General features: G+C 40.6%; 1 protein-coding gene across 1 annotated transcript; it reads right to left on the bottom strand.

The window, feature by feature from the left end:
* Positions 1-16,801: 16,801 nt before the first annotated feature.
* On the bottom strand, positions 16,802-25,437 carry LOC143280904 (uncharacterized). Its single transcript, XM_076585682.1, has 2 exons — positions 25,154-25,437; positions 16,802-18,952 (listed from the first exon to the last, which is right to left on the bottom strand). Exon 2 carries the CDS (start codon positions 18,883-18,885, stop codon positions 17,044-17,046), a length of 1,842 nt encoding a protein of 613 aa, XP_076441797.1. The 5' UTR covers positions 18,886-18,952; positions 25,154-25,437; the 3' UTR covers positions 16,802-17,043.
* Positions 25,438-26,479: the final 1,042 nt, after the last annotated feature.

Below are 26,479 nucleotides of genomic sequence, written 5' to 3'. Positions count from 1 at the left end.
TAAATAAGACAACAATGATGATAAATAAGCAAATAAATGTAAAAAAAATATGTAGAACCCTGATGAAAGTCACAACAATCGCATCCACTGACTAATCACGAGGATTGGCGTTATAAGTATCGACATCCTCCTCCTCATCATATCTGCCAACTGCCTCCAGTTTTAGGACGTAGATGCGTCATTTCTCATGCTCCTGGGACAAGACGCCCATTGTGTGAAGTGATTCAAACTGAGCTCACCGATGTGTCTTTAGTGCATTCATTCATACAGCCAGTTCACGACAGAGTGGATATTGAGGACCACAGAAGTAGCGATGGTTCATCCAGGTTCATGAACCACTGGCCGAGACCAGAGGGATCACTCTGTCCAAGTGGTTGTGTTTTGGGGATAATTATGGTTCAGAGAATTCACTACCATAAACAGTTCTTCGTAGTCAGAAGGAGATAGGTCTGACTGAGGTTCGTTCTACCACGCTGAGTTCCTTGAATGGGTGGAACGGCATTTCAGTTCCAATCTGGACGGTGTGAGATATACCCCCATGGTCAGCATATCCGAACTCACCCCAAAGGAATGAAATAACATATTTGAGGACAACAGTCTGTATTTCTCTTGTTGGTTGATCAGAAACCTTAGCTAAGAGCATAGCCTGCAAGTGAAGAAGATCTAGTTTTCTCAGGTAAATGCCCTTGTTTAAATAAATCGTCTAAATGATAAAAAAAAAGGACATGGATTGATCGTCACGTCCTGACAGGGAACTCTCCTCTGGCAGTTGTCTCATCGTGGTGTAAGTCACCACCCAGTCAGCCAGTAAGAAAACTGATGGTGTATGTCTGAACCAGAACCCCTCAAGTGTATCTTCTTTGCCAGTTCTGCCTGTGTTTTCAAATGGAGGGAAGTGGTAGATGGAACCAGCTTTGTAGACTGAAGACGTCTCCAGAGGTCTGGTAGTAAGGATCCCCCCCCCCCCCCAACAAGAGAGCAAACCATATTATGGTTCTATTTGATGGAGTCGCCTCGAAGAAAACTCCCTCGTATAGAGCTCCCAACGTGGAGGATCCTGGCTTGACAATGACAAGTGGGACGTTACCCTTAGCTAGCAGAGGGTGCCTACCCTGACATGCTTCTGTGAGCAGTTTCTATGGCACGGTTTGACGGAGCTCATGTTGGTACCCTCTTCATCCGTAAAGAACAGGTAAGTTTTGAGGGCACCACGGATTTCACTGTCCGAGGTTGGCGTTGTTATGAACTCCTATGGCATGGAGTTGACTGGTCTGTCATTTCATGGAAAGAACTGGACTTGAGTCCAAGACCTCCACCCCCTTCAAACAACGAAACCTTTGCCAAACAAAGACCTAACTTGACCTGGAGGGTGCAAGCCAATAGATTGTTTAACTCAAACCTGCCTGGACATAGACAAGGGAAATCTACTGTTGCAGACCAGATCCTTAATTCCTTGTACCAAGTGGGAAAGCAGAGGTGCCTCAAAAAGCAGTAATCTGACATTTGCCTTCAAATCAAATCATGCGTCTTATCGCCCAGCCAAACGGAAAGGTACCATATCACTTTATCAGGTCTGAATACCCATCAGTTATCAAAACAAAATAATGTTATTGGGTCAATTAAAATAAAACGTCCTCTTGATGGGTTCTCATTCTCTTTGAGGGGACCTCTGTGAAAAAGTCCCGGTGATTTTCAAGTCTTCAGCTCCACTGGTCTCTCCCTGAGGACAACCATGGACTGCCGAGGAGAGTGAGTGAAGGTCCTGGGGCCTATCATTTTCCCGTGGGCTTGACTTGCGGCACAACGCCTATCACGTGGTCTGTTGTTTCATGGTTATGAAACCGGCTCAAGAGGTCGGGAGAGTACACCCACTTGTCCCGCTGGAGACAACTCTGGCAGGGCTACCACTGAGCTACCATGGAGGCTCCATGGCAGAAACAGTCAGGCGCTGGACGTCTGATCCAGTGTTCATCAGTGATCAAGGTTTGAGGCCCAGTGTAGTGTTTTGTTCTTGGTAAAAGCACTTAACTCCTACCCGTCTCGTTTTGGGAAGGTTAACTCACTCAGTACGGCCAGTCCTCTCTTCTCCTCTACACATACCCTTCGGATGTCCTGTGGGTGTCTGAATGACCCAACCTTTAGCTTCCGTCGTCAGAATTGTGGTATTCTTTGTCAACATTCACCTCTTCAGTATAAGAGCCTTCCGCTTGCAATATTTTGATGATGGTAGTTGGGGTGAAACACTGTTAACGTCGTCTCTTTCGCCGTTCGTATGGAGAGAGTTAAAACGGCGGAAAGAGAGGAATGGGCTCTACCTTCCTATGCCGAGCCCAGTGATACAGTAAATATGAATTCACTGCCCCGATGGCCATAGAAGGCAATGCTGGAACCTTTCACCTTTACCTCTAACCATTACACAAGGGGAGTCGTTCTGCTGAAAGGCCATGTTGTCTCACCGGCTGCCAGGCAGAGAATAACACCAGCTGACGACTTGTCCAATCAGACTAATTCAATCAGAGAGCCCACGGACACTTGCTGGACATACTGCCTTAAGTCGATGATGTCCAATCCCATTTCATGTTCCTATGCTTGGGAGATCGCTACTCACATCGTGGAAACGCGACATGCGCGGGAGCCTTTTCCTGAAGGCCTGTGGTTTCCTCTAAATAGTCTCTCAATTCCTCAGCCAGACTTTCACCGTTGCTCAACGCTGCCTGCCCAGTGGTCGAGCCACAGAAGCCTTGGCACAGTGATCACGCACTGACTCTTGCAAACCCTGGAAGGATTTGATTTTTATATGGATAATTATATAGCGCCTATCCTCGGTCGGAGACCAAGCTCAGAGCGCTTAAAAACAACAACAAGCACACAAACTCGGGGACATTTGCACAACAGGATCAGTGAAGAACTCGTTTGAAGAAACAAGAGAGACAAGGCCTTCAAGACTCACTTGTGATACACTAAAAAAAAAAATCTAATCGTTAAAATGTGTTATGTATTTGTTACTATAAAGCTTCGGGTTAAAAAAAAAAAAAAAAAAAGAAAAATAAAAAAAAAGGCCTGAGCGCAGATTCGAACCCAGCATTATCGGATGAGAAGAAACTGTCTTACTCACTGCACAATGACTGATCCACGTATGCACTTTAAAAATTAACATATAAGTGTGCTTTTTTAAGGGCGATAACCCGACTGCGATATTCGAAATGAGAACGCTGTTTCATACCGCTATTTCATATTATTTTGGTTATCTCGGGTATTTAAAAACATCATTAAGGGCAATTAAGTCCGCGCGAAAGGAGACGTGGCTATCGCGGCAATCACACTACAACATCAAACCGTTTTTCTCTGGATCTAGATTGATGTACAAGTTTAGTTAACCCACCGGGGACAGTTCGACACGGTCGATTCAATTCCTCTTTTATGTTCATTCTAGTTAATTCAGTATCCATTTTAAAAGATTCATATGCAGTAAACACGTCGATAATGTAGTCTGTGTCACTGTATGTATTCTGTCCAGAATTTGTATTTCTTTCCATTTAACTGCGAACAAGAAAATCGAGAGGATCCGCCCGTCCACTCAGCATCGACAACGCCACTGCAACTGCCGGGGAATCGGTAATAGGGTTTTCGGAATCCCGGAAATGGCCCTAACGAAATAAATTTGGTACAAGAAAATGGCAAGGTTAAAGTTTACCACGGACACACAGACATACATACAGACAAACAGAAATGGCAAGGTTAAAGTTTACCACGGACACACAGACAAACAGACATACACACACACAGACAACCAAACACCGGGTCATAAAAGCATAGACTCACTTTGTTTACACAACTGAGTGAGTCAAAAAGCATAAAAGACAAACACTATAACTAAAAAAAAAAAAAAAAAGTAAATAAATAAATAAAATAAAATAAAATAATAATAACAATTACAAAAAAGAAAAGAAAAAAAAGCATGAAGTGCGATAGTTCCAAGAGCCATTATGCAGGGTTTTTTGTACATAGTGTCTTTTGTTAAAACTATACATAATTATTGACAGTCTGCAGTCTGCCCACCATAACTTTTATGGACCAGCCGAAGCGACACGCGTAGGCGGCCGGCGAAGCCATTAGTGAAAACTGGTACGGCCTGCATGGAAGCATGATCAAACGTAAATTAGCAATGTGTTTCCCCACAAAACTGGCTAAGCAGAGCAAACCCACAAAACCAAACTTTTGAAAAAAAAAAAACTTTTGTCACCAAAGAAGAAAAAAAAATCACAATAATTGAAAAACAAGCGCAGCTGTAATTTACTTGCGAGTTTAAATACCAGGACAGTATTAAGACAAGCCTCTCCCTGAGCATTTTTTAAAACAACTGTATGATTACTCGACAGCTTAAACAAAAAAAACCCCGCATGAACAGCCTGTCCCTTAGCAATTTAGAACGAATACACAAACGAATTAAGGCTTCCCACCCCACCCCCCTTTCTTTCACATTTCCACATCAATTTCTCCCGAAAGCAAACATCATTCCTGGTCTAGACCTGTTGTATTGCTCCAACAATTGGTGGTTACTTTTATAAACTAGCGAGAAAGAACTGCCCATCCTTGCAATGTGGATCACAGGCATGCATATCCCACAGACACATGCATACATGCACACCACGTCTGCAGACACACACGAAAAGGCACGCTTGAATGCCAAGCACACACCCTCAGACGCGCATGCAAACATGTGTGTGTGTGTGTGTGTGTGTGTGTGCACCCGCTCGTGAAACTATTGTGTTCGTGACCAATAGTCATCTACTGCAGCAAATTTCAATTTCAATTAAGGGGGTGAGTTCCTTTGTTGTTTTTAATGTTTTTGTTTGTTTTTCCTTCTGAAGGTCAGCGTTTCTATTCAAGGTGATACTTTTGTACGTGATAGTGCGCATGTCAAGCGATGGCGGTGTTGCAATATCAACATCACTATACATGGTGGTCGGTTTTGGTCTGTGGTGGTGATGACGATGGCGAAATGTGAGTGAATGTAGCTGTTAATGTCACAAGAGGTCGTGGTGGTGGTGGTGGTGGTGTGTGTGTGTGTGTTCATTAGTTGTTGTGGTGCTGGTGGCGGCGGTATGTGTGTGTGTGTGTGTGTGTGGTTAATACCAGTGGTGGTGTGTGTGAACTTTCCTTCCTTTCCCAATCGCACAAATCGTGCGTGCGCGTGCACACACACACTGATGTGAAAGACACACACACACAGTCACTCCCTCGAACACAATCTCAAAAGAACAAGTGTAAAAGTTGTGTTTTATTTCGACTTGCACTCGCCCATTCTCTCTAAAACAACACACCATGCAAACGACAGTACGCAACACATGCACTGGCGCGCGCACACACACACACACACACTCGCACGCACGCACACACACACACTCACACACAGAGGTTCACATACTGTCATGCGCACGTCTATGTGAATGCATTCATTTCCGACTGAGCTCGCATACACACAAATATGCACGCATCAATATAATAATACAAGACACTTCATACACGCACATACTTTCTCCACATTCACACACACACACCCTCTCTTTTACCCTTCATTTGAACACAGAACAGTCTTCACGTGAACTGCAACATTGCCCTGCATGCATTCAAATACATTTTTTGGGCACCCTATGAGAGAGGCAGAGTAGACAATGAGACAAAGTGAGATCGAAAGACAGGAGGGGGTGAAGACACTGACAGAGACAAAGAGAGACAAACAGCCTTGTGAGAACAAACGATAATTCAGTGTTTTCCCACTCTTCTTCCTTCCGAGTGTTGTCATGGAAGTCAGACTCCACTGTCCAATCCAATTCGACCTTCACATATCGGTTTCAAGACATTGTGCCTACCTCATCCACTTCCAAATGCATTCTGCTGCCTTTATTTCCAAGCACTGCACGCACGCACACACACACACACAAATACGTAAGCACACATATCACATAACCCAAACACACAATCACGTTCAAATATACACACGTACGCACGCAGACAGACACACATACGCACGCAGACAGACACACACGCGCGCGCGCGGACACAAACACGCGCACCTTGTGGAGTAACATACACGCTTGTTTACAGGCACAAAATCCGCGTTCACACACAAACACACACGCGCGCGCGCAAACATGCACGCACACAGTGCTAGTGGCACTGTGCGCACTGTAAACGCAAAGGCACATTAGGTATACCTACCATATTCAGTCACTGCACCGCTGGAACACACAGACAGCCACACGTGCCTAAACATGCGTGATTTTACTCATCCCTCTTTCTCCCTCACACGGCCGGCACACACACATACACACACACGCGCGCGCGCATTCACCCGCTTATACTGATATAACTGAATGGGTAATATTCACTATTTTTGACAATGATTACCAATATCTTAACAACAATAACAATACAGTAATAAACTAAAAAAAACAAACAAAACAAACTACAAACAAAAACAAACCATGTGGGGTGTGAAAAACGTACTTCTGCGATATCTGCTGAACACCGATTACAGAAAAGAGACAAAATGCCTCAGGATATTTTGAAATAACAGACAACAGATACATATGTAGTCCTGCATCTAACCTTATTTCAGCGTGCTTAATAATAACAACAAATCCATATTTACCAGCTGCAAAGTTGTATAACGAGAATTTCGTAAGAGTCCAGATCACGTTCTCCGAACATCATTTCTCCGAGCAACGAATGTGGACCTATTTTGAAATGAATATACTGGGTTAACGAACATTAATACACCACCCCTCCCACACCACCCCATACACCTACGTAAAGAAAACTTAACATACATGAAATGAGAAGATAACACTGTTAAATTTGTTCTCGTGTTGTGTTTCTGATAATGAAATGGTTCATTAATTAATTGAATATCGTGCCCCATACTGCGTTCAATGTATCACTGGTATTGGCAGTTGTTGATCATTAACACACACAACTGAACACACAAAACAAACAAACAAAAAAACACACACAAAAAAAAAAAAAAAAAAAAGCACGCATATACGCACACACACAAAACAACACATCATCATGTAAGTCACATGACGTTTGCACGCTGCGTGAAACAGCAATGCAAACCGATGTTTGTCAGTTTGAGTGCGTGTGTATGTATGTACATGTATATACGTAGATGTATGAGTGTGTTGTTTTATATATATATAAATGTGTGTGTGTGTGTGTGTGTGTGTGTGTGTGTGTGTGCGCGCGCGCGGGTTCTTTCTTCAATTGAACGTAGTTGGAGTAATATTAGACTATAATGTGTATGAATCATATGCATGCTTGCGCGCGCGAGCATGTGTGCTTGCGTACATATGTATATGTACATATTTGTGTGTGTGTGTGTGTGTGTGTGTGTGTGTTGGTCTCTGTTCTCCAATCAGTTGTGTACCATGTGTTGTGATATCGGTGATATGAAAACACCGTGTGTGATTTGTGAATAATCGATCACATGAGAAAGAATAATGTAATTTGACAATGAAATTGGTGTATAAAAGTTTCGTTTGTGGAATGTGAGAACGAAAAGGAAGACATATGTAATTTGCAGAGAGTGAAAATGAAACGTGATTATGTTTTGACAAAGAAAAAAGAAGAAAAACAAAGAAAAAAAGGTGTACTTTAAATTATGTTAAACTGTGATTGTGGTTCAGACATAAAGTTAAAGTGGAACTGTTGATGAATGTGTTTGTCATGGAAAGAGAAGTTCAGTAACTGTAGATCAATGTCTTGTGCAGAGAAGAAACTGTAAATGAATGCGGTTTATAGAAACTAAAGACAGTATATAATCAGAAACATTGTAGATCAACGTGTTTTGTGGACAGTGGAGTGGGTGATCTGGTAAGTGTAAATGGGTCTGCTCTGAAGAAAGTGAAGACATTGTTGATCAACTGTGGTTGATGTGTTATGGAAACAACACAGGAGGATCAATGGATCAAGTACTGGTCTGTGTGGTGTGTTGCAAAGTGAAGACTACTGTAGGAATCGAGGGGTTCAGCAAAAAGAGAAGATTCGACTGCAGTTGTGAGTTTGTATAAAGTGTGATCCTCGTACATGGCAATGCATTTTTTTCTAAACGAGGTTTTATGCTGGTTCATGCCTTTTCACACACACACACACACAAATATATATTCTGTAGTTTGTGCATGAAACTGTAGACTGTTTTATGGTTGTGTTGTCTTTCAGTCTGATTTGTTAACACACATGCTAACACACTCATGCAAGAACACACACACACGTCCACATGTGCTGTTTCTCAGTCTCATTTGTTGAATGCACATATGCACACACACACACACACACTCTCTCTTTCATCACATGCACACAGTCACATGCATATGAAACTGTCAATCATTTTCTGGTTGTGCTGTCTGTTCAGTCTCATTTTGTCAAATGTGTGTGTGTTTGTGTGTGTGTGTTGTCTCCACAAAGAATATTACACATACATACACATTACATAACCACACATGCTGTTAAAAATGTTCATGAAATTGTTTATCACTTTATGGTGTCTGATCAATCTCATTTGTTGAACAGGCATTGTGTGCATGTTGTTCCATACTCTCCATACACATGCATGCACATACATACGCACATGTACACACACACACACGCACACATGCGCATACCATATTACACATTCTGAAGAAAGTGTGTATTAATGTTGAAACTGTAGATCATGGTCATTTTGTCTCTTCAATCTCATTTGTCAAACGAGTGTTTCCTTGAAGATGTTTCAACACACACGCCAAAACATTTTTCACACAAACACGCTCAGACATTCCAAAGAAAGTGTCCACAAAATGGCAGATTGATCTTTTTCATGGCTGTGCAGTTTTTTCAGGATTTTGTTGCAGTTGAGAAAGTGTCAAATGCATGTTGTCTTCACACGCAAGTGTGTGCACACACACACATACCCACATCTCTCTCTTTCTCTCTCGCATGCATGCATACAGTTTTCACACACACCACACACATGTCCATACACATATCTTTCTTTCTCTCACACATGCACTCTCACACACATTCACTGCTGGATTACATTTGATGAATGAGCTTCATTCATGTTGGTGCATGTCGTCCACTGCCTCTCGTTCCTTGTGGATGGCTGTTTCTGCGTCTTGGACACACACATTTTGAGTAAACACTCAAGTATTCGTCTCAAGTTCTTGGTGAAATGTTCATGTGATTTTAATATTTATTACCCATATCATGCTCCATTTTGCTATTAATTTAAGAAGTTTGCCAATACACAACAACGTCTCTATGTTGAAATAACTTGTATGTGTTGTGTGTTACATGTATAAATTTGGATGTTCATACTTTTCATTCACTTTTTCTTTCTTTCCAGATTTGTGTTTATGTATTTCAGATATGTGTACTCATACACACAAGCATTTACACATTCACACAATTTACTTTTCATTAATTTTACTCTTCTCATTTTTTACAGATTAACAGACCAGTGTTATGTATTTCAGATATGCACTCATACACTTATGCATGTACATGCACACACCCAATGTTTTTCTTCTATGTGGATGCTAATCTGACTAATGTGATCCACTCCAGTCTCTTTGTGGGAATTATGTTTGGTATGCTATGTTCTGCCTATTCCCCACACAATTTCCCGACTTCCTTCTACCTCGAGCTGATCTGTTTTATTTGTACCTCTCACATCCATTCCTTCTCTTTCATATATGGTAAGGTAGAATCTAATCATATGCTTTGGACTATTTCTCCTCAGTTTCATTGCTGTTTCTTAAAATCATTCTGACCCCCACATAACCCCTCTTCCTTTCATCATTGTCAACCATGTGTTCTAACATCTAGTGAACTATTCCCTTTCTCACTCATGCTGACTGCTCACACACACATACAATGCACACTTTTCACTCTTGGGATCAAGAACTACCCCCTCCCACCCTCTCGCAAAATTGTGAACATCCTCTGTTGCTGCATGCTCTGACAAACTCAGCGATCCTGTTCAAAACACGCCTAATCTGGGATTGTTACTGTTGAGTAATTGATCTGTACAAATACCATGCCTTTTGAAAGTCAACCACTAACTCTTTTTGCCTCAAAAGGGTCTGCTTGGCATACGCTTACAGCTCTAAATAGAATATTAATTAACCCTAACTGGGTGCTGCTGGTGCACGATTATGATTCACAAACTCCTTTTCCTTGCTTTTGTGTGTTAATGCATGCAGTCTGCTCACATGCATCCTGTTTGTGCGTATTTTGTTTCAAAGTTTGTAACATGGAAGACTGGCTGAGTTTGCAGTTGTTTTTTTTATTTTTATTTTTTTAAAGTTTAAACTTCTGGTGTGTTGGTTCAGGGATCACACACGAAAAAAGGTGCTGGTGCATGCAAAAACAATCACTTTTGTTTCTACTGGTTCCTTGTTTTTTTTGGTCCATTTTTTTCCCCAAATGCTTTTGACACTCTCTCTCTCTCTCACACACACACCTGGCATGTACACATTAACACAAACAAGATTACATACACAGTTATGCCCACATACAAATGCACACACACACATACGCAAAGGTACGCATTTTCTCTCTCTCAAACACGCACAACACAATCCATTCATGTATTCTTTTTGTCGACAATGGTAGTGATGTAGTGTGTTGGTTGATGGTCACTGCAATCACTCTCTTCCTCATCTGTCAGGTGACTGTGTGGTTGTGTGTCTGTGTATGTGTCTGATTCTGAGTATATGCTATTGCGTGTCAGTGCACATGTGGGTAAACATTCAGTGATAAATTTCCAGGAGTTCAATCCATGTTGCTTCTGTGTGTGTGTGCAAGTGTGTTGTGTTGTGTTGTGGTGTGTGTGTGTGTGTGTGTGTGTGTGTGTGTGTGTGTGTGTGTATGTACACATGTTGCTTCTGTGTGTGTGTGCATGTGTGATGTGTTGTGTTGTGTTGTGTGTGTGTGTGTGTGTGTGTGTGTGTGTGTGTGTGTGTGTGTGTGTGTGTGTGTGTGTGTGTGTACACACACACACACACATATATATATATATGTACATGTAGTGCATGTGAGTGCATGAGTCAATGTATGCGTGAGGTGCAGGTTTGTGAAATGTGAAAAAAAGAAAGATGTATTGTGCATGTGCAAGTATATATTCAGTATGTGCTCTCTGAAAAAATTAAGGTATACATAAATATATAGTTGATTTGCAATGTGAATTCATTTGTGTTCATGACATGTGAATGAAGAGCAAGTGGGGTTGGAAGGAACAGATGTTGTCCAACAGAGAGACAGAGAAAGATGATGATGAAGATCATGACAATGGATATATATATATATATATATATATATATATATATATATATATATATATATCATATATAAATAGAACACGTCAGAATATGAAATAAGGAAGAAAAAATTTGCATCAGAGTGAATGCAAAAGTGCATAATCATGTGTGTGTGTGTGTGTGTGTGTGTGTGTGTGTATGAAAGAGAGATAAAGAGAGAGCACCCATCTGAGAGAGAGAGAGAGAGAGAGAGAGAGAGAGAGAGAGACAGAGACAGAGAGACAGAGAGAGAGAGTGTATGTGTATGCCTGTTTGTCGTACACATGTTCACATTACAAACAAAACAACAAAAAAAGGAAAAAAAAAAAAAAGGGATACAAAGAAATGATGAGATGGGAAAAAACAACAACAGAAACAGAAGCTATGTTTATGCCACATATTTCGAATACGTTTTACTTTCAAGAACACAGACAAGAACACAGCTAAACTAAGCTATTCTCCCCTCTACGTGTGTCCACAATACTTGAAACAAAAATCTAAATGTGCAATACACAAAAGTGAAAATGATATACAACAAACTGTACGACCAAAACTTTAATGCTCTATTTTCTTCTTCCACTATTTTTATGGGAACCAAGTACATTAAGTTTACAAAATGTATCCCAAATGCTGATAAAAAGAAAAATCTAAATCAACTTCACGTCTAAGCGGTTTGTTTAATCCTAACGCAGCCAGTCTCACCTATTCAGGCATCATAACTGTCTGAAATGAAAGACTGGAGGTGGGGGAGGGGCAGGAGAGTGAGCTGGATGTTCAGACTTTAGTGGAGCAAGGAAAAAGAGTTTCAAGTCAAAACTGAAGCAACAGGAGGGAAAGTGTGGGGTGAGGGGGCGTGGGCTGGGTATGGTGTTCGATTCTAGACCCTACCTGGCATTTGAAGCCGATATACAATCGTAACAATGGCAACACACACACACACGTTAATTTATCAAGGAAACTCATCTTTGGCAAGATGCACAAGAAAGATATCTCATAGAGTTACAGAACAAGAGGAGAAATGAAAATGGTCCAATTTTTGTTTTGCAAGACAACTGCTATTGGCAGCCAGTATTCCAGTGACATTTTATGTCTAAACATACAGATATTGGGGGACATAAACAGAGGTTTCTCAAACCATGCTGGTCATGGCTCAAAGCACTTGTTTTTTGCTTTGATCCCCCCCGCCACCCCTCCCAAAAAACAACAAAACAAAAACCAACAACAAAAACACACACACCAAAAAACCAAACACACACACACACACACACACAGCAAGCAAACTTTATGTCCTCTTCCTCTCAATTATATCTGTCAATTTATCGCATACAACTACAAGTTTGATGCCTGAAAACTGGAGACTTGGCTTGGAACCCTTTCAAAAATAAAATGAAACAATAATATCGATAAAACAGCAAGCAGACAGTCATTCACTCACTGAACGACTTTGTTTTTGTCTTTTCGCAGCTCTCTCAACATGGCAGTGCAATGGAAACCATCAATTTTATCAATGCAGAATAGCTAATCCCGAGTGCTCTACTCTGCTCGCATTACTGATCAGTGTCTTTACTCTTGGAACTAGAATAGTAAAAAAGCCTACTGATAACAATACAAACATGCATGACAGCCAGTTATGTCCAACAATGACAATCAGAACAGCAGAGGTAGCAACTGCTGTCCCGACTATCTGGGCTTGGATTTAATTATATACAGTGGAGAGTGTCTTGCCCAAGATACATTTCCACTCTTTTGACCGAGAGGGCTTTAGAACAGTCAGCATTGCGACTGTCCCAAAAGGCGAACAAGCCCCCAAGGCTGCAACACTAAGAGCCAGTGCAATGTTACCTCCTAGTTTGAAGAGTAATAGTCACTGTCATAGTCCTTCACAAAAATTAGCAATCCAATGAAACACACAGCAATGAAACAACAAACAGCACAGATCACACTATGCTACTGTACAGCCACAGCAATACAAATATAATGAAGGTTGAGAATTATCAGCAATACAAACATAATGAAGACTGTGAGAACAATCAAAGCTTTTTACATGCGCAATGTTTGTAACAATTTGATAACCATGTTCTGTTTTACACGATATTGTTTGCTCACAATACATTCATCATGATGACCATTCATTGATCATTTAATGTCTGCAATATTTAGGCCATCTTCCATCCTTTCTTTTAGTAAAAAGGTCTTTGAAAAGTAAATTAAATTCTGTTCCTTCCATTTATAAATTTGGAGATGATGACATAGAAGGTAGATTTATTCTTGGGAGGGGGGTGGGGGTGGGGGAGGGAATAACTAATAAAGACCGCTAACTGAAGTTTTGTTTCTGGCTGTTGGTAATAGCTCAGAAACACACACACACACACACACACACACAGAAGGTAGATTTATTCTTGGGGGAAAAAACAAAATAATTAAAGACCGCTAACTGAAGTCTGTGTCTGGCTGTTGGCAATAACTCAGAAACACACACACACACACACAGCCTGAATGGCAAATAACATTAAAAACTACATCAGCAATAAGTCACACTATCCTCATTATTATCAAAAATAATCAAATCAAAATACATAGATGTCTGACACATATTTTCTTTCTTTCCCTATGCACACTTTGTGTGTATGCATGTGTGTGTGTGTGTGTGTGTGTGTGTGTTTGTGCACACGTGCGTGAATACAAGCATTCATATCCTATTCTGAAATCTCTCTCACTCTACATTAAGAAATTCTTACCTGCAATTCTACAGAGAGGATACCACTAATCCTAGCTCACTGCTAGCCAATACTTATACTGTCCAACAATGTGAACCTAACCTTTTCAACCCAAATCACTAAGCAATTAATTTTCACATAAATTCAATGCAATCATTAACAGTGGCGAGGACCGAGGACCCATGCTGTATCAATTCATCCTGACAGAGTACTACAAACTCTTAAACTGTTATCTGCTGTAGAATCTCAACTTTCTTCTACCCCCTAAGACGTCCAGAGCCATCATCTGTCCACTGCTTTTGTTCTCTCTTTCCACTAGTATATCTTCCCAAATATTTAGAAAAAAAAAAAAAAGAAAGAAAAAAACTTTTAAAGTCCCTCCAAAACTCAGAACATTACTATGTCGGTGAGGTTTCTTTCATCTACCTCAAGCTAAAACAGTTTTGTCATAAATACATACCTGATGTTAAAAAAAAAGAAGTTTTTAAAGTCAGTTATATAACTTAAAAGACGATGAAGTTGTAAGGGGCAGAACTATGACCAAGAGAAAATCATGGATGAGAAAGGTGGGGTTTTTAATTAGCCTTCAGTAACAGCTATGCTAATGCTTATTGTAACAGCATTAAATGATGTCATTTTGGACTGATTAAGAAACAACTGCCTTATCAGTTACCTGTACGCTTAATTAATGAAAGGAATAAATTGCATTGCTTAACAGGTGCCTCTCAAATGGAGGTGTATGGATACAGCATGAAATGGTGTCATACATTTAATGCATGCAATTCAATACAGATTTAAAGACACAACTAAACAGTAGATTACTGTTGCATTCTTATGTCTGCTTGTCTTTACGTCTTGATCTATGGCAGCTCATAAAACTGAAAAGTATTTTCTATCAACTACAACATCAATTCATCCCTACAAAATTGTACACACAACTGAGCAGGTCACTGTAGTGTACCTAATTTATTAACAGATCTGTACAATGCCAAAAACATACAAAACCACAGAGACTCTTCTCCACGGCATTGAACTAATGACCTAAATAAACTTTGATAACAGTCAACCAAAACTAATGTCTCTAATTTTTAGAAATGAATTAAATTCAATGATCCATTTGTCTCTCTCAAAGCAATTAGATCTATCAATAAAACAATAGAATAAGCATATGATAGGGCAATTCAGAATTAAACTCTATGAGCAAAATATTTCATTGGAACTAATTAAAAGCATTATTTTCTTTTTCAAATTCATGAGAGGCAGAACAAATGGGCATGGGAAAGTTGTGGGTAAATTAAATATGACTGAACTTGAATCCTGGACATTTTGTACCCTTGTCCAATACCACATGAACAACAATCCCTCACAACATCAAATTCCAAGCACAGTGATACACATGCAAGGTGAAAGTGACATATCTTGCAACCTATAAGTTGTATAACCATAATCTTCAGTACAAAAACTCAAATAGAGTGCGAGAGAGAGAGAGAGAGAGAGAGAGAGAGAGAGAGAGAGAGAGAGAGAAAGCGAGAGAGAGACATAGAGAACGGTAAATGAGAGAATGGAGACAGGAAAGGCAAGAGGGAAGGGGAGAGGAGGAAAAGGTAGAGAGAGAGAGAGAGAGAGAGAGAGAGAGAGAGAGGAAGAGGGGGTGTGTGTCCCACCTTCCACAGGTCTTCTGAGCAAATTACACTGCTTTTGACCAATGATTCAATATTACCCACTGCAACAAGATCAGTAATGAAGACCACTTTGCCTTTCTTAGCTGTTCAAGTTGAAAAATAGTTAAAAGACAACTGATGATCATGAACATGATTTTAAAATAACAAAACGCAAATGAAATCAAATGCTGCCCCAATAGGTGAACAAACAGTATCAAAACATATATAACAAAGACCATTAATTTTTAATAATTTACATGTGTTCATAATATAAAAAAAAAGTAAGTACAAGATTTTCGTATTCAAACTTTCAGAGAGAGAGAGAGAGAGAGAGGGGGGGGGGGGGGGGGGGGGAACAAAAGGCAGGCACAAAAAATTACCTTCTTTGTTAACTTATTCTGCTCTGTGCCCAACCATTGCTCAGGCACCAGTGTGCTTACACATGAGCAATACTTACTCAGGCATTGAATTCGAATTAAATCAAATTGGTTTCTCCACCATTCAAATTAGTGTAAAAAATAGGGGAATGGACATGACGCGATAAAAATCCTGGGCAGCTTATTACTGACCAAATTTGGGCACAGTTCAACACTTTTTGGCGCAAATTTTGCTACGATAATGGCAATAAATTTATGTTTCATGACACTCCGAGATGAATGCAATTTCTTTTGATCCTAACAATAACAGAATAATAACTGTCAACACGGACAGGTGAGGCAACATGTGAGTGATCTGTGAAAAATGTTGATCTTAAAGTGTTTATATCATCTAAAAATTACTGTTTATATCTACCCAGTCAGGGAGGTTTAAATAAGCTGTCATCCTCACAGTGCTAAATGGGTTTGATCTACACAATACATCATAAGTACTACATTAAAGTTCTAAATATATATATATATATATATATATATATATATATATATAATGTCCATGAACACTCACTGATGTTATATATACATACATGATGTAATTTGACACACAATAGGTGAAAACATTCATGAAGTCAGTCTCAAATGAAAGCAATCAAATCAATTTTAAAAATAGTGGTAAAAACAGTACAAATACCCCCCCCCCCCCCCCCCCCCCCCCCCAAAAAAAAAATGAGTGCCACTCAGCCCTGTGTCCTTTATACATTCGCTGATCAGAAACCATACCACAGGGCTTCAGAGTGGCACTCCACACACTGCTGCTGACGTGTAGTGGAACAGAACAAAACCTGGTACTGACCACACACACACAAAACTAAAAAAGACCGAGCAGGACGACAGGATGAAACAGCAATCACACCCCAACCCCACCCCTGCCCCTCACGTCGTATATATTTTAGTAGTAACTCTGCTGCTGGTTCATGGTGTTGTAATTGTACTGTCCCATGGAGGTGTTCTGTGATGGCTGCTGGTAACTGTAGGAAGACTGAGTGTTGTTACCAGCACTAAAACTGTTTGTTCTCCCCGGGCCGTTCACTATGTAGCTCTGCTGGCTGCCGGACTGCTGCTGACCCTGGCTGCCCCAGCTCTGCCAGCCACTGGATTGCATGCTGTTGCTTTGTTGCTGGTCCCAGCTCTGGGATTGGCCCATGCTAGAGGATTGTTGGTTCATCTGCCCCTGGGAGGACTGGTACAGCGAGGACCCCTGTGAGCTGTTGAAGGAGCTGCTGAAGCCTCCCCCACCTCCAGACCCTCCGTACTGTCCGGATCCTCCTAACAGCCCAGATCCTCCTAACTGCCCAGAAACCCCAGATCCTCCATACTGACCGGATCCTCCAAACTGCCCAGATCCTCCAGACCCTCCGGACCCTCCGAACTGCCCAGATCCTCCGACCTGTCCAGATCCCCCAAACTGCCCTGATCCTCCAGATCCTCCGAACTGCCCAGATCCCCCAGATCCTCCGAACTGCCCAGATCCCCCGAACTGCCCAGATCCTCCAGACCCTCCAAACTGTCCAGATCCTCCAGACCCTCCAAACTGCCCAGATCCTCCAGACCCTCCGAACTGCCCAGACCCTCTGAACTGCCCAGATCCTCCCAACTGCCCAGACCCTCCGAACTGCCCAGATCCTCCAAACTGCCCAGATCCTCCGAACTGCCCAGATCCAGATCCCACAGACCCTCCAAACTGTCCAGGTCCAGACTTCCCAGATCCCATGAACTGCCCAGATCCTCCAAACTGCCCAGGTCCCCCTGACTGTGACTGTCCTTTCCAAGAACTGTCCATACCCCCTGGCCCTCCCTGGTTTCCTCTGCCCATCTGGCCAGTGTTGGCTGGGCCACGAGGTCCATCACCCAAAAGTCCAGCGCTGTCCAGGAGTCCTCTTCGATCATTGACTCCTCCAGGTCCCCCTTGGGGCCCACGTGGTCCATTTCCCATCAAACCTGGGCCACCTGTAGGACCCCCTGGTCCTCTGGGACCAAAACCCATCCCTCCACCACCAGAACCAGGTCCTCTAGGACCCATCATTGGTCCATCCTTCATGCCCCCCATCTGGTTCTGTGGGCCCTTCCCCAATATTCCTGGCCCACCCTTGGGTCCCTGGAATCTAGTGTTCATCCCTACAGGTCCACCTGCAGGTCTGTTCATGCCAGAAGGACCGCTTCCCTGACCTCTTCCGGCCATGGGACCTTGAGGTCCAACTCCTGGCATCCCAGGCCCGCCTCCCATGGGCATCCTCGGTCCTCTGGGACCAGCATTGCCCGGCCCACCCATTGGCCCAACAGGGGTGCTCATCAGGGGGCGGATGCCATTGTTAGGCATCTGTGGCCGTGGTCCTCTGGGACCAGCCGACTGTGCGTTAGGCCCATTAAACGGCCGCTCCCCCAGCAAACCCTGCCTCCCCCCTCCTTGATTCCCCATGGACGGCTCACCTAGAAGGCCTGGTAGTTTGCTCACATCCAGATTGGGGTTCTCACTTTTCATGTCTTTCAGGATTGTCTCGCGCTGCTTCTGGAGTTCTTGCTGGGCATTGGAGATCATGCTCAACAAGGCAATAGGGGACTGGGGACCCTGCTCTCCCATCCCCTGTGGCTTTACCTGGGGACGGTCATATGGGGTGCGTGGTGGTGGTCCCCTAGGGGTGTCAAGTAAACCCCGGGGTTTCATACCTGGGTTGGCATTCACGTTTGGAGCCCCAAGCCGTCGCTGCCAGACAGGAATGCGAGGTCGCAACATCTTCACTGGTCACAGGTGTTACCGTCTTGAAGCACCAGAGGATGAAGAGAGCTGCCCAAGCACAGAACTGAAAAAAGATTTACAACATGGATCTTAATGATTCACTATATACTGTATATAACTGAGGATGATGCAAAGTAAGAGAAGCAAAGTAAACCAGAGAGAGAGAGAGAGAGAAACAAGTAAAAGAGTGACAAAAGACCTTGTCGCTGGGCTGATTACTACAAATGCCTTTTTATTTATTTTTTTAATTTTTTTAATTTTTTTTTAATAGAAATAATTTAAATCAGTAAATGACATCTTCTTGATCAAAATGAAACAACCCTCATGCTACTAGTTACCAGTTAATCAAGCACAGACAATATAACAAATATGACTGGTCAAAGGTTGTGAATACACCTCATCATAAAATATTGTCAGAACTGCTATCAGTATTTACTGCCAGACAGCTTATGCCACATACCACCACCTTCTTCACCTCCTTTAAATAATATGAGAACTTGTATTGCCACAGCGTTGATTTAGCCATCAATGCTTACTAGCTGGTACCATCTTCTTCTTCTTCTTTCGTGGGCTGCAACTCCCACGTACACTCGCATGTACACGAGTGGGCTTTTACATGCATGACCGTTTTGCTGGTACCATCATATTCATAACAATTTTTGATGTCTTCATTGTTTGTGATCGGCAATAAAGTTTATCAGTCATTCAGTTAAAGGACTTGATTAACATGGCCGTGACATACCAGCTAAATGAACGAACTCTGGAGATTTCTGGAAAAAAACTTTCCAAACATATAAAATGTTAGTAGAAAAAGTCCATTATTAATAATTCTGATGACCTCTTATTGTCTTAGCTGAAAATATTTTCCATGAGCTTATTAGAACTGATAGAAAAGTAATATACTATATGGAATGGATGAACAACAGTGTAAAGCAAACTGCAGACTTGGTGAAACAGAAGCATTCATTTCCTGTAAAGATTACAAGAGTAAATTTAACATCAAATCAAGCTTATTAAGTTACTGGAATTCTCAGGTTGTGTACAAGGTGTCAAAAAGTTCATTTGTAAAAACAAGACTGACTTAAAATTGAACAGTAATGAGTCAAATAAAACACAAAAACTTTGAAAAAGCTCTTGATATAATCTTGAGTGTTATGAAAAGGGTCAAAACTTTATCATGACACTCTCTTGAGTGTTATGAAAAGGGTCGAAACTTTATCATGACACTCTTACTGCAGATAACAAACAACCAAATTGCTGTGAAAAATGGAATAGTTAATCTCAAGTGGAAAAACATACTCGATACAATACAAAGTATAAAAGAAACAAAACTGAAATGGTTTCAAATAAGAACAGTTCATAATACTGGCAACAAATAATCTTGAAAAAAAGAAAAAAAAAAAAAAAAAAAAAAAAAAAAAAAAAAGAATATCGCTGAAAACAAATGCACATTTTGTAAAACCGAAAATGAAACAATCAGCCACTTGTTCGTCACATGCTGTATAAAGTCTGCTTTCTGGAAAGATGTAGAACATTTCTTAAAAACTGCATAAAAATAAATTTTTATAACTTGGTAAAATTGTCAAAAGAATTTATATCATCTTGCACTGACTGAAAGTTAAAAAGAGATGAAGTTCTTATCTACATCATAATCTCTGCAAAAATCTTCTTGCACAAATGCAGTTTGCAAATGCTTGAGTCATTCAGACAATTATTCTAAGTGTTGACAAGTTATGAGCATTAAGAGTGTGTGTGTGTGTGTGTGTGTGTGTGTGTGTGTGTGTGTGTGTGTGTGTGTGTGTTCCTGAGTGCTAATTACAAATTGCAAATTAACCCCCCTCCCCCTAAAAACAACAACAAAAAACAAAACCATAGAAGAAACTCAACTGAAAATGTCACATGTCCGCTCAGATTTCTTTTATACGAATGCAAATAAAATCATGGGGACCTTGGGGATTAAGACAAAAAATGAAAACGCCATCTAGCATGTACATATGTTACAACTGCTACTACTACAAGTGCATTATGCAAGTATATAGTGTCTGTGTACATCTGCAGTCATGCACTTTTTTCTCATTATCTGCCTGTCATTTTGTATCAAGTTTTTGGTTTTGTGTCATTCATCATTACTGACACATATATAAAACTGAAGCAACGCATCAATGTGGCAGCAAGTCAGTCACTCAACTTATTAGTCTTAAACTGATAAAGTCTGTCACGCCATGAGGGCTTTTATAGTTTATCTTATCTCCTGCAAAATAAAGGTGGCTGAAGTTTCAAACTCTGAAAATATTGTAGCTAAACGAGCTGCACTTATAAAACCACTGTCACTTGTGTGTTGCAAACTGCATCAGAATACAGCACCAGTTCTAACTTTTTACTTTACAATTCCTGCCAGTCTCCGTGAAAAGAACTGTTCAACTAAGAATCAAAGAAACTGTCTATGTTGAGATTGATCAAATGACCTAAAGAGTGTTCAGAGCAGCTGAAATTTCATCATTTCTGTAAACTCATCATCTGGAGCATCTGAATCTCAGAGATTTCCTCAGCATTAAAATAAGACACAGCTTTGTTTTTAAATTCACAGAAATTTGTCTTTTGCTTTACATACATAACATTAAAGTTAAACATATAAAGTGAAATCACTTTATTCTTTAACAAACAAAAAGTCATTAAAATATGCAACACAGTAACTTCAGTAATAAAATGAGTGCTGACTAGATTAGTAGATAGGAAAAACCACATGTAATTGACACTGATATCTGATATAGTGATAATTGATATATCTGTAACTTGTGTAAGATAAGCTAACATTTATTTCCTGCTAAATGAAGTGATGGAACACTCATCCACTTATATACATGTATACACTTTTTACAGTTACTTAATCCCCTCAGGCATACATTACAACATGGGCAACATATATTAATTATTATGCGTTTACTTAGATTTTATGCCATAGTGCTGCCTTTTTGATTAACACTCAAATCCATCAATATACTAATCAGCACACTTATCACTTGAGCAGCCACACTTTGTTTTGGGGGAATGTGTTTACATAACTCAGCATACACTGACATGAACAACATCTGAACATGATCTTTAAAAAGTGCACAATTTAATGTTCTTCCCCTGTATACACAAGAAAAAGGCACAAACAGGGCACTCAGAGACTGCAACTGTGAAGATCTGAATTCTTTAACAAAGCAGAGGAAGGTGCTTGCCTAGAATAGTGATATTACTAATTAAATCACACACAATACTTCACAAGTAATAGTGACACTGCAGGTCTAGTGTCTTTCAGCAGAACATTAACTGTCATGTAAGTGAAAGTTTTCTACCAGAGCAGTGAACATTATACAATCTGGGTTTCAGCACAACAGAACAAAGTTTAGCAATGACTGTGCATTTTCCATGCTTTTAATTACATGTTATGGTATTTCTGCAGCAAACATTAGCATGTAATCCATATGTCGTCTTAAAGTTAAACACTCAAACACACCCAAACCATTTCACATACAAAATGAGTGTGATGGACAAAGTAGAAATAATTAAACTTTAAACGTGTGGTGTGACTGATATGGCAGGAAGAAAGGAGTGTTTATCCTGACCCACTAAACTTGAAAATGTCATTGATTTTGTGGTTAGCCAGTCAACTGGCCCATTGTATCCCAATGCAAAATAAATACACCAAGAAAATTTACACACACAAAAAAAAATCACAAATTCATGCAAATCAATATAAAGAGCACACACTGTGATCAGATCATAGCAAGCATACATATCTACTGAGAAAATTCAGTTTGCAAAGATATGTTTTGAGTACTCTCTTCAAAGCAGGTGTTCGGATGTGACGGAGGTATGAGGGCAGTGAATTCCACTGTCTGAGTGCAGCAAAAGAAAAAGAACCTTCACTATAAGTTTTTGTATGAATATTTGGAATAAACAGCGTGTGCATGTTAGTGGTGAACAGAAAATAGATCGATGAAGAGACAATGACAAAAACTTAGAGTTCTATGGTATTCTTGCTTGAATATGGAGCCAGTGAAGGGAAACAAGTAGAGGAGTGATATTCCCATGGATGAAAAAGTAGCTCTGTTTGGTACAGCAAAAATGGACATTCCAACAGATGAAAAATGAAAGGAAATCAATACCATATTGTTAATAGCAAAACTGTCCATCTCCAAATTTAAATACGGCAAGTGCAAAAATCTTGACCTTCAAATTTAAATACGGCAAGTGCAAAAATCTTGACCTTATCTTTGAAGAGCTCAGCCTACGTAACCTATGATCAGTATCCGTTAAGATACCAGAACACAGTCAGGCCCACAAAAAATCCTGAGGGTAGTATTCAGTGTGCACATACATATTTGTACTTAGCTGTAGAGCTTGTGGAGAGAGAGGGGATTGAGTGAGTAAAGGAGACACACAGAGAGAATGAGAGGGTGTGAGTGTGTATGTATACCATGCTTCTCTTTCAGGCAATATGATTTTGTGTGAAACCATCATGTACGTGTAATATATGTTGCATGGTCTTGTAAGTGTTTCAACATGCCATTGGGAAGAAGACAGATTAAAAATATCAGAAAAAAAGAAAAAAAAAAAGAAAGAAAAAACAGAAAGGAGAAAAATGATGATGGAAAGGAAAAACCAAAAACCAAAAAACCCCAAACAAACAAACAAAAACAAAACAAAACAAAAAACAACAGAGAAAGAAGAAAAAAATTAATAGAAAGAACCTTCCGGGGATGCTGAAACTATCCTGCTCATTTGCAGAACTTTTAGGCATCCACTGATTTCTCCTATTAAAAAAAAAAAGAAGAAAAAAAAGAAAAAAAAAGAGAGGAGTGATGTGTTGACTTTTCTTAGCCTTAGCCATTAGCGCCAGTTGTGCAGCTGCAGAGTTTTGAACATTTTTAAGTTTATCAACACAGTGTTTGGGACAGCCAGCAAGAAAAGCATTTCCATAATCTAATCTTGATAAAACAAAAGAAAAAAACACAATGTCTTTGTGGTTTCTGTGGTTAGATATTGGTGAATGGAGCTGAGTAAACTGATTTGTTGGAGTGCTCCATATGCTAAACTACATATATGTGGTTGATGTGCATGTCAAATATCATGTCATCTGACAGCATGTTTCCTAAACTGGGTGCAGATGCTGAAAGGTATATATCTGAGGTACCTATCAGGATTAATGAAGGCTTGTGTGTGTGTGTGTGTGTGCGCGCGCGCGCGCGCGTGTGTGTGCGTGCATGTCCATCACACCTTTTCTTTCTTTCCGTTACACGACCAACATTGACTTGCCGATGACTCTGTCGTGTTTAATGCATGCTGGGTATTTTCGTGTTTCCATAACCCACCGAACACTGACATGAGTTACAAGATCTTTAACGTGCTTATTTGATCTTCTGCGTGCGTATACACACGAAGGGGGTTCAGGCACTAGCAGGTCTGCACATACGTTGATCTGGGAGATCAGAAAAATCCCCACCCTTTACCAACCAGGTGCCGTTACTGTGATTCGAACCCGGGGCCCTCAGATGAAAAGTCCAATGCTTAAACCACTTGACTATTGCGCCCTTGGCTTAAGTACAAAAAGGCACTAAGACAGGTAGAGGTGTGTCCAGTCCAAATACTATTTAACAGTATCAAACAAACTTAAATGTTCAGCAGTAAGTAGCAGTATTCCAAAAATAATATGCAGTGAAATACAAAAAAAAAAAAAAAAAGCTTTGAAGAGGGTTATGAAAAAACCCCACCACCACTTACTATAAGTATAACTAAAAGAATAATAGTTATAACTTTGAGCGTATGCAAATCAGCTGAATGGCTTATGCATGTCTATATTTGTATTATATAGAATACGGTTAAGTATGTGTAATTAAAACAGAATTTAACTGTGTGCCACCACACCAAGCATCTCTATTTAAGGACAATAAATTATCTTGTGATATCAAATGAAAATTAGTAAGAATTTATTCATCTAAAATAAATCGATAAACAAGCAAGCAAATAAATATTAAAACACACAACAGCAACAACATAAAAAAAGAACCCAGGCAGAAACTGAGAAAGGTCTTTTGACGTCAAGGCCAAGCGCAGAAGCACTTGCAGACTCGTTTGATCAGACCGGAAAGGAAACCAAACCGACCGAACAATGAAGCCAATGTACATTCGATGCACGATCAACCCCACAACGACGGGTTAAAAAATTAACAAAAAATAAACTTCTTTCAGTCAACAACTTCATGCAGTATTTGCCTACCTGCGTATCTGAATTTGGTTGGCGTTAAAACAACGGACACGATTACCAATGGTAGAAAACGAACGGTGCACTGGGGCTGCCGGGGAAAGCGTCGCAAATGTCGAACGACCTTGACCTTTACTTGATTTCCGGTGGGGAGCAATGATTTCATCGATCTGACTCCGACATGACAATTAAGAAAGAAGAAAGAAAACAGCTAGGATGTATTCGATCAGTAACATTTTCTTTTGCAATAGTCTTTAAGATCACGAATAAATGGTATATAGACTTCCGTTTTTTGGTATGAAGTGAAGCTTAGTTGCGTCCCTTCGCACTAGATCCACGTGCGTAGGCCGAGTGCTGGTTGTGGGTGTGCCAAACGATGGAACGGGGTACTTGAACTGATCCATCCACGCAACACCGAATCTGCTATAGCATGAGAGAAAAAAAAAAGGAAAAAAAAAGGAGCCAATGTCTGACTTACGCAAATACCCCACAAGCTAGTCAGGACTTTAGAGCCTATGAACACAAAATGGAATATGATTCATGATAAACAAATACACAATACCGTGTGTGAAAACACCAGAATATATATTTTTGAAATAATCATAATAAATAAATAATAACAAACACCACTAGTGTGGCCTGCCAACACCTCTCTACGCTTGACAATGAGTAAGACGCGAAACGTTGTTTCATCTTCATAGCTTGGTTTTACACCATCTATTATTATCTCAGTTCAACAACTTTCCGAGTTCAGTTGCGGCCGCCGCCGGGCCGGCCCCCGGGTTGCCAACTGAGGTCCACCGGCTGTACATGATGAGCACTGAGTCACCATTTTTATTTATTTATTTATTTATTTATTTAATCTATCTATCTATATATTTATCTATCTGACGGGCGACCAACTTAAGTGAATCTGTCCCTCCGCCCCTGTGTCCTTCCGTCTCGGGTGTCGAGTCCATCAGTACGATTTCAGTTCAGTTTCGGTTTCACCAAAGAAGTGTCAGTAGAGTCACAGCGTGCGTTGTCAGGCGGCCTTAAAAGACTGTCCTGGGATTAAAATATTTTGTTGCCCGTGTGCCGTTTTTTAACTGTAGAAACATGACAAATGCATTGGAGTGGAAAGCTGCAAAGAAGGCAAAAGCTTTAACTCAGTGAAGGTTGAAATACTGAAAAACATGGAAGAAAATGCGGCTGCCACGTCAGTCGTTCAGTAAATCCGCCACGGTGTCGCCGCGCAAGTGGCCGCTGTGCCACTGACACTGGCGCGTCCACCGACACAAGCATCAAATCATAGTACACACCGGGAACAAACACAGATACACACACACACACACACACACA

The sequence above is a fragment of the Babylonia areolata genome, chromosome 4, assembly GCF_041734735.1.
Source record: "Babylonia areolata isolate BAREFJ2019XMU chromosome 4, ASM4173473v1, whole genome shotgun sequence".
NCBI classification, from domain to species: Eukaryota; Metazoa; Mollusca; class Gastropoda; order Neogastropoda; family Buccinidae; genus Babylonia; species Babylonia areolata.
The sequence above is the reverse complement of the archived record's forward strand: the minus strand, read 5'-3'. Positions and strand labels throughout refer to the sequence as shown.

Excerpts from the sequence above, each read along its gene's own strand:
- LOC143280904 (XM_076585682.1), bottom strand. The coding sequence starts at position 18,885 with ATGTTGCGACCTCGCATTCCTGTCTGGCAGCGACGGCTTGGGGCTCCA.